Below are 12,433 nucleotides of genomic sequence, written 5' to 3' on the forward strand. Positions count from 1 at the left end.
AGGATTCACCAGAGACAGAGTGGGGAGCAGAACAGGCAGATTGACAAAGTACACTGCTGAGGGGAGCAGCAGGTGAGACAGGAGAGGTCTTGGCCATGTGAGTCATCTCCCTAGCTAGAGATTGAACTCATACTGAAACGGCTGCAGCTAGTTCTTAGTGCTGAGCTTTAACCCATTGTGCCACCAGGGAGGGTCCTAATTGCTGTTTTTTAATGTCCTTTCAGTACCTTTAAAGTGAGAAGAAAGAGGTCACACAGCAGGTACCTCAGTGCAGCCCACAGGCTGCGCAGAGCCAGTCTTTGCCCCACGGGAGAGGGTGGGCATCTTCTAGAAGCAGCTCTCGTGACTGGTCACCAGTCATGTTTTGCAGGTGTCGATCCTGTCTCCTTCTAAGTGCAGTGCCAGACATTGGCTGGGCCTGGCCTGCTTTTCATAGTTGCTCACAGAGACCTGGGCATCCATCCCTGCAGTGTGTGGGATGGTGTCACAGGTGTGGGTATGTCTTGCTGCTGACCACAGCATGGCAGGGGTAGGGGCATTGGGTCCACTCAAATGGGTAGACACCCTGGCCTGGTGTCTACGGGGCTCCCCAGGGCATGGAGAGCTGGTGAGTGGATGCCGTGGATCCACCTCACTTTGTGGGACCTGCGTTCCCAGTTGAGAGTTGTGGCAGAGTTTTTAGGTGCATTCAAAGCTGGTATGTGAAAAGCACAACTCCTTGTCAGCTGTCTGGTGCTGTGGGGAAGGGGACCATGAAGGCTATGGCCCGCTTCTGGCTCCCTAGGCCCCACACCAAGTCTGTACCCACAGGGTCTGCAGCCCCAGTCTGGACTTGCAAGGTGGTATAGGAGGGGCAGGTTGCATGAAGGCAGTAGACACAGGCGGGGCTCTGGGTTTGGCTTGTCTTCCTCTTGCTTAGGCAAAAAGCACCACTTGATTTTCACAGTGAAAAGGCCTCCCTCTGTCAGGGGCCCAGGCTGCTCCCTGAGGGGCTGCTTCCTGGTGTGGACGCCCCTTGGTGCATCATCCTCACTTGGACAGATGCACCAAAACATCAGAAAGGAGCCACCTCTAGCTTCTATCTAGAATGTTCTCAGAATAAAATAGATGCTCAAGCTCCCCAGGAGAAGGTGCCCCTGGCCTCTACCCTGCAGGGTTGTGATGGGCATGGTACTCTTTCCTCACCCCACTCCATCTGGAAAGATAGCCCGCCAGTATGCTGGGTAGAGCTGCAGGAAGGTGGGAGTTCCAGGCAGAAAGCTGGGGTGCAGCCTCCCAGCTGCATTCCACAGCAGCTTCCAGGATCTGTTTTTGCTGTGACACCATAGCATTTGCTCTGTTCACAGGAGTCCAGTGCAGTGCCTGGCCCTTTGCTGACTGGAGGCCGGCCTGTGCAGGCTACAGACATGAAGCCTCCTGAAGGGCGGTCCAGCAAAAGCAGAGACCCCCCCAGAGAAGAAGAGCGAGAGAGGAAGAAGAAGAAGCACAAAAAGCGATCACGGACGAGGTCACGCTCCCCCAGGTGCCACTCTTCCTCCCGGCCCCGGTGTCGATCCCGCTCCAAGGCCAAGCACTGCCTGCCCAGCGCCTACCGCACAGCCCGGCGCTCCAGGTGGGTGGCCATGGTCCGCAGGGCACGGAGCCCCACTGAGAGCAGAGCTCTCAGGAAGCCAGGGCCCAGGGTGGGGTCAATGTGTGCCTGCAACTGGAGGATACTTCACTTTCTAAAGCTTAGCTACTACCAGATGATTTTAAAGTAGGATTTTATTTACTTTTTTTTTTTTTAAAGATTTGTTTATTTATTCATACAGAACCTGGGTACAGGCCAGAGGCTCAGGGGTGGTGAGAGGCTTCGCCAGAGACAGAGTGGGGCGCAGAACTGGCAGACTGACGAAGTACACTGCTGAGGGGAGCAGCGGGTGGGTCAGGAGAGGTCTGCCGCGCCATGTGGTCTCCTCCGGGGCAGGCAGGAATCAAACTCATGCGGAAGTGGCTTCAGCTTCTCAGTGCTGTGCTTTAACCCGCTGCGCCACCAGGGAGGGCCAAGATTTCATTTACATTTTAACTGGTTGGAAGCAAGCAAAGCACACCTGCTTGCCCTTGCTTGAGGGTTTTTGGGGCAGGCCCTGTGGTGTCTGAGTGGCAGGCTGAGCAGGCTTATGGGGAGAGCCTGTGGGTCGTCCCCTCCTCTCCCCACCCCACCCGACCCCCACATGTGGGGCCCAACCCCTGGTGGGCTGCCCCACCCTGTGCTTGGTTGCAGCTGCAGGAAAATGGGGCTGTACGACCTCACAGTGGGTCCTTTGACCTTTATCTGCATTTTTTGCTGGCTCTTCGGGAATTCTATCACTCCCTATCTTAACGCGCGTCAGACCTGGTTATCTATCAGAGCAGCAGCTTGGCTGCCATTTCTGACCTCTGAGTCCCCAGCATTCTGTGTCAGGCTCCTCACTTGGAGGTGTTGGCCCAGCTCCGGTCATGCCGCCTGCAGTGCACTCCTTCCCGACATCCTGCTCGTGGCCTCCTGGGGTGTGGTAACTGCAAAGGCTGCTTGGTCTTTGGTTTATAACTTACACTTCAAAGGAGACATCAGGTGAGGAAGTCCGGTGGTGGGTGCTCTCAGATGGCAGTCCTGTCTGCCTTGACCGCCCTGCGCTGGTGTGCTGCCAGGCGCCTCAGTCCGCACAGCTGGTGGATTGTGATGCTGCTGGTGGATTTTAGTTCAAGGAACTGATATGAATGGTCATAAAAGTCACATCTTTAGTGTTGGATCTGCAACTCCAATAAAACACCAGGGCACAAGCAAAGTGACTGCAAAAATATGATGAAATAAAACCTCCCTGTGCAGAGCGTGCTCTGAGAGCTGCCGGTCCCTGGGAGCTGGCGCCTCTTTGCCTCACCTGTGGGTTCATGCCTCAGCTTCCACTTGTGAGGACAGCCCGGCGTTCTGGATGCTGTGTCCTCCCCTGCACTGCTGACACACCGCTCTTCTGGCGGGCCCTCCCAGCAGGCTCTCCGGGGAGGTGATGTCTAGGCTGCTCTGGGTTGAGAGCACTGCCCCGGGGCAAGGGGCTGCAATCGCAGTCACAGAGACCGTTGCAGCACAAACAGCGAGAGTCTGATAACCGAAACATTGGTGCTGCCAGTGGTGCACTGTTCATTTTCTGCTGGCTGCCTCTCCCAGCAGCCTGGTCACTGTGGACACTGCCCACACAGAACCAACAGCCATCTCTGGGCCTGGCACACCTGGCTGTAGGCATGCATGGCCCCTGCCCTGGGATTGGGTAGCACCCAACTCACTTGCTCATGGCAGGGGCAGCCAGGGGTCTGGTGTTCTTTCGGGCAATCACCCAAGCCCTGTGTGAGACCAGGAGTAAGGCTAGAGGCCTTCTGCTCACCATGAGTCTGGTGTTGCACACTGAGCACACCGAGTCTGCCTGCTTACAAGCCAGAGTGAGAGGCGTGCCACCAGGACTTGGTCATGGGAAAGTCCTCAGTTTGGGGAAGTCGGCACGTCGCCCTCAGGCTGCTCCCTGATCACCAGGCAGCACCATGTGTATTCAGGGTGGCTCCTTATTAAATTTGGGTCTCCTGCTTTCCCATCATACCAGCCCCCCCTGGGTGGACCCAAGAGGTGGCCATGCAGCTGCCTCTCTACCTGGAATTAAAATGCCGTTGAATAGTTAGGTGTTTTTAGACTAAGTATGTGAAGATTAAAGCTGGAAGTTCAGTTCCTGTACTTCTGGCCTGAGGCCTCATGTGAGTCTGGCAGGTGTTGGAGTCCTCACTGACCGTGGCCCCGTCCTGCCAGGTATTTCCATGGACGCGGACGTCACTTGGCAGACGTTGGTTTGCTCTGAGGGTGGTAGGGTACTCACTGGACTGTTCCTAACAGTTGTTTTTAACATTCAAAGAGAACATAGGGTGATGGCGAGATTGTGTGTCAGCTCTTCTCCCTGTGGCAGGCCACAAGGTCCCAGCTTGTCTCCTGCAGGAGGGTGGGGCACTCGTGTATGTGGATGTGTCCAAGTTCTGGGGCTGAGGTCAGGACCCACCTAGTAGGCTGGGTGGTGCGGCACCGGGTCTGTCACTCTTGGGACCGTGGACCCCACTGCTTGGGGCCAGACCTTCTTGCTGGGTTGACAGGGACCTGTAGGTAGCTCAGTGACGGCATGAGGCCAGGGTGACAAGACCCACACCAGAGGCAGCTGTTAACTGTGGTCCTGTCCTTGAGGACCTCGTTGTACCTTCATTAAAGGAGACCACTGAGGTTGCCAGGAAAAGAGGCAAGATGCACAAAGATTTTTTATTCAGGCTACATCATCTATTTTAAGAAGATTCTGGGCACATGTTGGGCAGAGCCCCAGCTTCTTGCGCTATGAGCCAGGTAGAGGAATCAGTCAAGGCTGCCCACTCCCCAAGCACAAGGACTCTCCACTGGGTTGTAGCCAGGACAGTCTGCTGCAGCAGGCCCTTGCCTTGAAAGAAATCTGGTACTAGCAGCCACAAAAATGGCTTTGTATTTCAAACACGATTTTCAGTATTGAAACTAGTTTCTCTTTCCTAATCACCAAGTTTCTTGTGGACACACTTACACATTTGTAGGTGCCCAGGTGGGACCAAGCAGAGCTGCTCTGAAGCACTGAGCTTATCTGCCAGCACACTCGTTCTGGGCATGAAGTGTGCATCTCTGGGTCCTGCCCATGGCCTCCGTCCCTGGCCACGGTCCCTGCAGGGTCTTGGGTCTTTGTCTGCATAGCTTGGTGGCAGCTGTGTGGAAAGACGCGTTTGGGCAGCTCAGGCCACCAGCAGACTGGGCTCTTGCAACTCTTGTGGGAGACTTGAGATCCCCAGTGTCTGACAGCTCACTGTGAGCCTGTTCTGCATGCCTAGGAGAGGCCTAGGAGCACCGAGCTGGTCTCTGAGTTGGCAGGAATGCCCTGGGGAGACTCTGTGCTGGGCGCTCTGGAACAGCTGCGGGGGGCCTGTGTGGTTGGAGTAACCTGGGGCATAACTGTATGCATGATATTTTTTACAATGACAATTATGCAGCTATGTAATTTTTGAATGGGAAAATCAAATTGCTCTTCCTGTTATTGTTTTTGGAGGAGGGTTGTTATAGAAACAGAACAAAAAGAAATTTTTGTTTTCTCCCAATTTCTGCTTATTGCAGGTCTTCCTGAAATAGCCCTTTCACCACAGGAAAAAGATCTAAGCAGAGTCCTGAAGGTAGTGCAGAGACCTGCCTGAGGGCCTTGACCCTGAGTTCAGCCTATTTGTGCTAGACCCTCATGGGGCTCTCTATGGGAACAAGAGGGAAGATCAAAACACGTGTGTGTTTCTGTATCCACGAGATCTCACAGATTTGCATTGCTCAGCCCAAGTTACCTGGCTGTGCCTCATGTGAACCGGGCCGTGTCCACACCACGCTAGGCCTGTCCTCCCAGCCTATACAGAGCCTGGTGACCCACTACTCCCAGTGCCCCCCTGGCCACATGCAGATCGGCAGAAACAGCTCATGTGGGACTCAGCACTTCTGTTTGCCTAGTTTTGACAGATGTCCCAATGAGCTGCAGTTTTTAGGACAATGCAGTGGGCAAAAGCAGTAGGGAGAAGCTGCAGGCCTGAATCTGCCGGACACTGCATGCCCAGACCCAGTTGTGGGAAGTGGCTGCAGCTCTAGCCTCCAGCACCCTGGGTTTGTTAGTACAAGGCCCCCTGCAGGTTCAGCCAGTGAGGAGCGCAGTGGTGGGACAGCCAGCTGCAGGCTCAGACCCGGGCTGATTGGAGGACCCTGCCAGCCCCTGAAATAACCTGATCATCTCTGCCCAGGTCTCGTTCCCGGTCCCCTCGGAGGAGGGCTCACTCTCCAGAGAGACGGAGGGAAGACAGGAGTGTCCCCACCGCCTATCGTATGAGCAACAGCCCCGGCGTCAGCCGGAAGCGCACCCGGTCCAGGTAGGCCTGCACTTAGCTCCCAGGGATGGGTACCAGGTTGGGGAGAGCTGGGCCGACCATGGGTGTTGGTGTGGTGGGCGGGCGGAGCTCTGGCAGGTCTGGCTCGGATCCCTGCCTCCAGTATGCCCCATGCTTTTGAGAGCCATGGATTTCCTGAGACTGTGTGCCCACTTGTGGGCACCAGGGCTCAGGTTTCAGAGCCCTCCAGAGGAAGGCTGTGAAGTGTGAAGGCCCCCCTCCTGCACAGACAAGCCACCACTTCCCAATATGGCCTTGCCAAGGTCACTAATCAGATGTAGCCCCTTCATTGGGATAGAAAATAGCAGAGGCCTGCAGAGCTAGTGGGTTTCAGCTGAGGGCTCTGTGCAGATGCTCCTTGCAGCTGGGGCTTCGTGCCTTTGTCGTGTAGGCTCTTCCATCCACTGGCACAGATGTCTGCTCTGTACTCTGTTTCTCCAATGAGTGTTGCTCAGCGCTGCAGACTCACCCTCACCTTTGTGGTTCAGGGGGTACCTACCACTGCTCCTCGCAAGAGAGGCCTCCCAGCAGGGGTGGCAGCTGTGTTAGGACAGGGTCTCTCGGACTTTTGACAGCCTCCCTGGGGCAAAGACTTTGTGTGCCAGGCTCCCTTCCCCAGGAGACGGTGGGGGGACATGTCCTAGGGAGGCTGGCACCTTGATTGTCTCAAGTCACCTTGTCCAGGATACCTTATGTAGAAGCCATGTCCATCCGGCGCTCATCCCCCACTCTTCCCGCAGACAGCTGTTGGTCTCTGCTATGGCTCCTTGCTTCCCCCTGCCTGCCTGGTGCCTCCCTGTCTGTACACCTACAGGAGGCGCCGTCAGCCCTGAGCACGACTTGCAGGCCACCCACATGACTGCAGCATGCTGCTCGGAAGTGGCCCATGGCACACAGGGATGCCCAGAAGCAGGGCGGGGGCGTGCTCCTGAGGGCATGACCCATTGTGGGGAGAGGTGAGGGGGTGTTGCTTGGGATTGGAGCTCTACAAGAGCAGGAGCTGGTGGACAGGAGGACCAAGGCTGCAGAATGCATGGCGACTCTGGGCATGGCGTCAAGTATAAAATACATTAAAATACCTGACTTTTTGAGGTAACACATTAATTACTTACCACTCAAGGGAAAAATGAGAGAAAGTAGAAAGTATTTGGGAATGATGAAAATGTATGCCCAGCCTGTGGCTAGCAATGTTAAATACTTGTATGAGGAAAGAAGAAAAATCTAAAAGCAAAAAGACTAGGAAATGAAGAGCAAATTAAACTCAAGGTAAGTGAAAGCCAGGAAATAATAAAGGAAATCTCAGAAATCAAGAGAATAGAAAACAGATCAGGGTAAACCTTGAAAGGTGGTTCTTTGAAAATGATGGAAAAAAATGAGTAATCTATATTTAGGTTCATCAAGAATGAAAGACCCTGTAGACACTCCCAGGACACTGAACACATAAATCTTGCTCCAGTTAATTTGACAACTCTGAGACTTGACATTCCTTGAGAGGAGCAAAATACCAGCGGAGCTGGGAAAATAAAAAATCTCAATGACTTCCATCTCCTGCGGAAATGAAATTGATCGTTTAAGGCATGGCTAGAAAGTGCTAGCCCCAGCTGCCTCTGCCCTGGGGCCCTCACGCCGGACTAGTAGGGGGTGGGGGTGCGGAGCTGCTGGAGCAGATAATCTAGGCCTCAAGTGGGGTGGTGTGTGGACATGGGGGAGTGGGGTGATGAGGGGTGGTGGGTATGCTCAAGTGAACTCAGCAGAACAGGTTTGAAGATCCTCCAACACCCAAAGCATTCAAGGATGAAAGGGTGACAGCACGTCAGGTGATATTTGGCTCCAGAGAGCTGGCCCTTTTCACCACCCAAAGCCAGTCTCTGGACTTCGTTATGCTCCCAGGATAAATCAAGAAATATCTCAGCCCATGTAGAAAAGTGTGATATAGTTCAGGACATGTTTCATAACAAAGGAGAGTTTCAGCCTCAGAAGACGGGCAGGATGCCCCCATCCAAGCGTCTCTGAGAGCCCACAGGCAGCAGCGCACCTGCCAGCCAGGGCCTCTGCTGGCCAGACCCCAGGCAAGAAGGGCCCCTGCACTGAAGTGGGGACACTGCCTTCTCACTAGGGACGGAGCCCTCAGGGTGCCCCATGAATAACAGGGTGGAACTGGCAACAGGGCAACTTCAGGGGCACGGGCTGAGCAGGAGCAGGGGTGTGTGCTGCCCTGGGAACCAGGTAACTGTATACATCAAATGGGTGCGTTGAGTCTGAGCCCTGGGGACTCAGTACTGCTGAACGCCTCCAGGCAGACCAGCATCCCACATGGCCCTGTTGGAGCCACACCAGCTTTATGGAGACCACAAGCAGGATGTGTAGAAACAGAGTACAGAGAATTGATAGGATAATCTTGAAAAAGGTCAGAGGGGCTTTGTGGAAGCGGAGCCTGCTGTGAGTGTCCTGTGAGCATGGGGGCAGTGCTCTCACACCTGGTATGGCACAAGGCCTGGGGCTGGAGCTGTGCGTGCAGGGCTGCAGAGTGAGATTTAGTAAGAATTTCTAACAAAAAAATGGAAAATTGGAAACTCAAAATTGGCTGCAGCATCAGTTCAGTGTTGGTGGGTGCTGGAAGGTTCCTGAATATTCAGGGGCTCCCGGCAGCTTCCGGCACCACAGGCCATGTTGCCCCAAGGGGCATGACCCTGAGAACAGTGGTGGAAGGAAAGAACAGCAGAGCAGAGATGGGAACTGGTGGAGCAAAAATTGGTGTCTGTGTTTGGGGCCTAGGGGTCCTGGCGGGAGGATAAAGCCTTTCTGGACACAGGGTGTTTGTCCTCTGCAGGGGGAGGGAGCCACCAGGCCAGGTGTGGGCAGTTCTGCAGTCTTGTGCTGTATGTGGGTGGGATTGCTGCACGGCCCCTGGAACCCTTTTCAGGCAGAGAGCTGTGCTGAGTGCCTGTGGGGGGCTTGAGTTTCCAATTTTCCATTTCTATTAGAAATTCTCACTAAAATCAGCATAAATGAATAGACATATAAACAGCTATGGTTGCTTATCTGAGGTGTTTTAAGTGCGAACTGCCAATTCAGTCAAGAATCGTAAGGAAATCAGGACAGAGGGTCCTTCAGAAGTGTGTTTTATGTACATGCTCCACCCTGGTCCCTGCACCCCCATGTCCGGGAATCTCCTGTACAGCTTACCTGGGTCTGTCCTGAACCCACTTTTCTTCCAGAAGCCCCCATGAGAAGAAGAAAAAGAGGCGCTCACGGTCGAGGACCAAGTCCAAGGCCAGATCCCGGTCGGGGTCCCCAAGCAGACAAGCTGCACGCCGGCACTCGGCCCACTCAGCCCACTCGGGCAGCGTCTCTCCTGTGGAGAGCCGGGGCTCCAGCCAGGAGCGGTCCAGGTAAGCCCCCTTCCCCAGGTTAGCCCAGCTCTCCCGGCCACTGCCCATTGTCCACAGGCCCACAGCCAGGCACAGAACATCTAGGCTGGCACCCTACCTTCCACACAAAAGACAGCGCCCAGCCATGCTCCCCCACCCTGTGAGCATCAGTGACCCATCAGGATGCAGGCGACCCCCCTCCCCCGACACAGACCCTCAAGGGTGGGGGTGGGGGTCCAGATGTCTTGGTCAGCAGCTCACTGTGGAGTTGCTTTGAATCATACAACCTTTTAGAACATCTCAAACATGCACAAAGGTAAACTTGAAGAACGCTGATTTCCTCTTTAAAGAAGCAGAGAAGATACGCAGTCAATGCCCAAGTCCTGGCGCAGCCTGCTCTGGGACTGCTAAGGGCTGGGCGGCTTCAGCCCTGACCTCTCTTTCTGTCTACCCCAGGGGAGTTTCTCAGGAAAAAGACGGTCAGATCTCTTCAGCGATTGTCTCTTCCGTGCAGAGCAAAATCACTCAGGTGAAAGGGGGTCTCCCTCCCCATGTCCACAAAGGGTTGGCTGTCCCTCCCTGTCCTCCTTACCTTTGTGCCCTGGGGGTGGCTTTGCCCTGGCCCATCCCTTCCCAAATTCCCAAATCCCTAAGCTGTGGGTGGTGTGAAGCCATCCCCACCGTTTGGGACTTCCCAGCCACATGTCATTGGGCCCTGGGAGCAGCCTGAGTGCCTGGAGCTCTTCCATAGCTCAAGCAGCCCGTCTCTTCTGACAGGACCTCATGGCCAAAGTCAGAGCAATGCTCGCGGCTTCCAAAAACATGCAGACCAGCGCCTCCTGAGGGCACCCGCCAGGAGCCCTTGCTGGGCTCCCCGGGCAGCCGGTGTTTTTGTAAATTAACTTTTGATGACATTTTGAGTTTAAGATTTTTGACCAGCAGTCTCTTACCTGTATATTTGTAAATAATATCATGTTTCTGTGAAAATGTATTAACAAATAAAATGGGAGAAAAACACCTTTCTAGCTAGGGATTTAGTGGCCTTGTCCTGTTGTGGCTGGCGAGTCACTTGGTCTGTCCTGGGGGGTCATCACTTGCAGCACAGGCTCTTGGTGCCGGCAGACCCTGTGGCGTCGGCCTCCCTGCTACCAGTGTTCTGTAAGCAGGCCACCCTGCTGCTCAGCACAGCCCTGGACTCAGCCCTGGGGGGCTAGTCTCTTAAGTATACACAGAGCAGGCCACATCCCCAATGACTTTGCTCACCTGGAAATGAGCAGTGAGCCCTGCAGCTCCTGATGTTCCTGGGGTCCCACCTGACCCCATGGGGTTCCTGGGTAGTCGGATGCTGCAGCCATGCTCTGTGCGGGACGAGGGTGGTCATGTGTGATGCCATCCCTGCCAACTCCCTGGCACTCAGCTACCTCCTCCCTAGGTTGGGAGGCTTGGCACACCCCAGCTATATTGGGGGGGGCAGGAGCCAGGTGTTCCCTACTCACTGCTGCACCCCAGAGGCATCCTGTCAGTAGCCACCCGGCATTTATGTGGACAGATTCCCATGGTATGGCCTGGACCTCTGTGCCTCCACAAGTCTGTCTCTAGACCCAGGCCCAGGCACGGGGCAACCTGGGACAGAGGCCGTAGGTGAGACGCCCTGAGTGCCGAGGGTGTCATTGTTGCCGGAAGACTGGTGTCTGCTGGGTGCACCTGCAGCACCAGCCCCCACAAATCCTCTCTGGTGCACACGGCACCCCCTCCCCCGCAGGCTCAGACACCCTTTCCTTGTGGAATCAGAAAGATAAAAGAACATTCTTTTTAGTTCCACGATTTAAATTGTAAGATTGAGCCGCCTTGCATCTCAGAGCTCGTGGCCCTGCACACTGACTCCCCATCAGCGCTGTCGCTGCGGAATTTCCTGCTGAGCTGTAAGGTCAGCCCTGCCTTGGCAGCAGCTCCTCTGAACTCGCCCTGCCCTTTTGCCTTGGTCTGTAGTTTTGTTGCAGGCGAAAATTGGCTTTTGTAGTTATGACTTCTGGGTCAGGGTCTCCAGACAAGTTGGGAGGAGGTGCCAGTGTCACTTATCAGACCCCTCCCACGCACTCCCTGCCTCCCCTCATCCTCAGGCCTGGATGGACACCCCTGGGGAGGCAGTCATGGGGCACCGTGTGGGGTGGTCATCTGGCAGCCCATGCAGGTGGAGAGCCCCACCCACGTGCTTCCCCTGTGGGGCAGTGCAGGGCCAAGACTTCCACCCCATGGCCTGTGCACTGGGTGCGAATGCAGGACAGGCCAGCCCAACCTCCCCTTGGCCACCTACGGTCCCTGTCCAGCTGCCAGACTGCAGCCTGTTGTAGCACCTACCTGCCCGTGAACCCACTACCCTTCTGCTGCTGAAAGTACCAGGGCTGGTGCTGCCCATCATGCACCCACAGGGTCCAGGTGTGACCAGGGTGCTGGGGTGGGCGATGGGCTATCCCCACCCTTGTCTGGGCCCTGCCTTGGGCATCCACCTCAGAGACCGCTGCCATCGGAACTTGGGAAAAGAGCCTTCTCTTTGACTGACAGTGGTTTCCTAAGGCACTTAAAAACACTAATAAACTTGTCATAAATGATATTTCCCACTGTCTTTAGGAAGGTGGCACCACAGACCTTGACATCTGCTCTGGGCAGTTCTCCCTGCACCAGCTTGGGTCTGGTCTAGACCCCACCAAGAGCCGCCCATGGGCCCTGAGGTTCATGTTCACAATACAGGCCAGGAGCCCGAGTGGGTCAGTAGTTGTGAGAGGCAGTACAGGCAGCTGCCGGCCTCTGGTATGCTGACTAGCCCATGCAGTTGCCCTGTCCCCAGCCTGTGTGTCTTGTAGCTGCAGGGCAGCTGCCCTAGCATCCAGTGAGGCATAACCAGCCCTACCTGAGAGGCTGCCAGGGCCTGGGCAGCCTGGAGATGCCAGAGCTGGGCAATCCCCATAGCCACCGCAGGCCTCAGCCCTCTCACATTGGGCAAAGGCGCTGTCAACCCTCCCTCCCCCCATTAATCGCACCCCCCGACCCCCAAGTCGGCCAGAGAAGGACTGGCAGTCTGGCTATGG

General features: G+C 55.3%; 1 protein-coding gene across 2 annotated transcripts in view; it reads left to right on the forward strand.

The window, feature by feature from the left end:
- The window catches only part of SFSWAP (splicing factor, suppressor of white-apricot family), a 38,681-nt gene extending 28,317 nt beyond the window's left edge, over positions 1 to 10,364 (forward strand). For both annotated transcript variants that reach the window (XM_004690833.2, XM_012731069.1), the window contains 5 exons: positions 1,347 to 1,612; positions 5,833 to 5,958; positions 9,195 to 9,368; positions 9,804 to 9,876; positions 10,125 to 10,364. In XM_004690833.2, the coding sequence (XP_004690890.1) occupies positions 1,347 to 1,612; positions 5,833 to 5,958; positions 9,195 to 9,368; positions 9,804 to 9,876; positions 10,125 to 10,190 (705 nt within the window). In that variant the 3' untranslated portion in view covers positions 10,191 to 10,364. The remainder of the gene's footprint in view (positions 1 to 1,346; positions 1,613 to 5,832; positions 5,959 to 9,194; positions 9,369 to 9,803; positions 9,877 to 10,124) is intronic.
- Positions 10,365 to 12,433: the final 2,069 nt, after the last annotated feature.

Source organism: Condylura cristata, unplaced genomic scaffold (assembly GCF_000260355.1).
Source record: "Condylura cristata isolate star-nosed mole 26May11 unplaced genomic scaffold, ConCri1.0 scaffold00029, whole genome shotgun sequence".
NCBI lineage: Eukaryota > Metazoa > Chordata > Mammalia > Eulipotyphla > Talpidae > Condylura > Condylura cristata.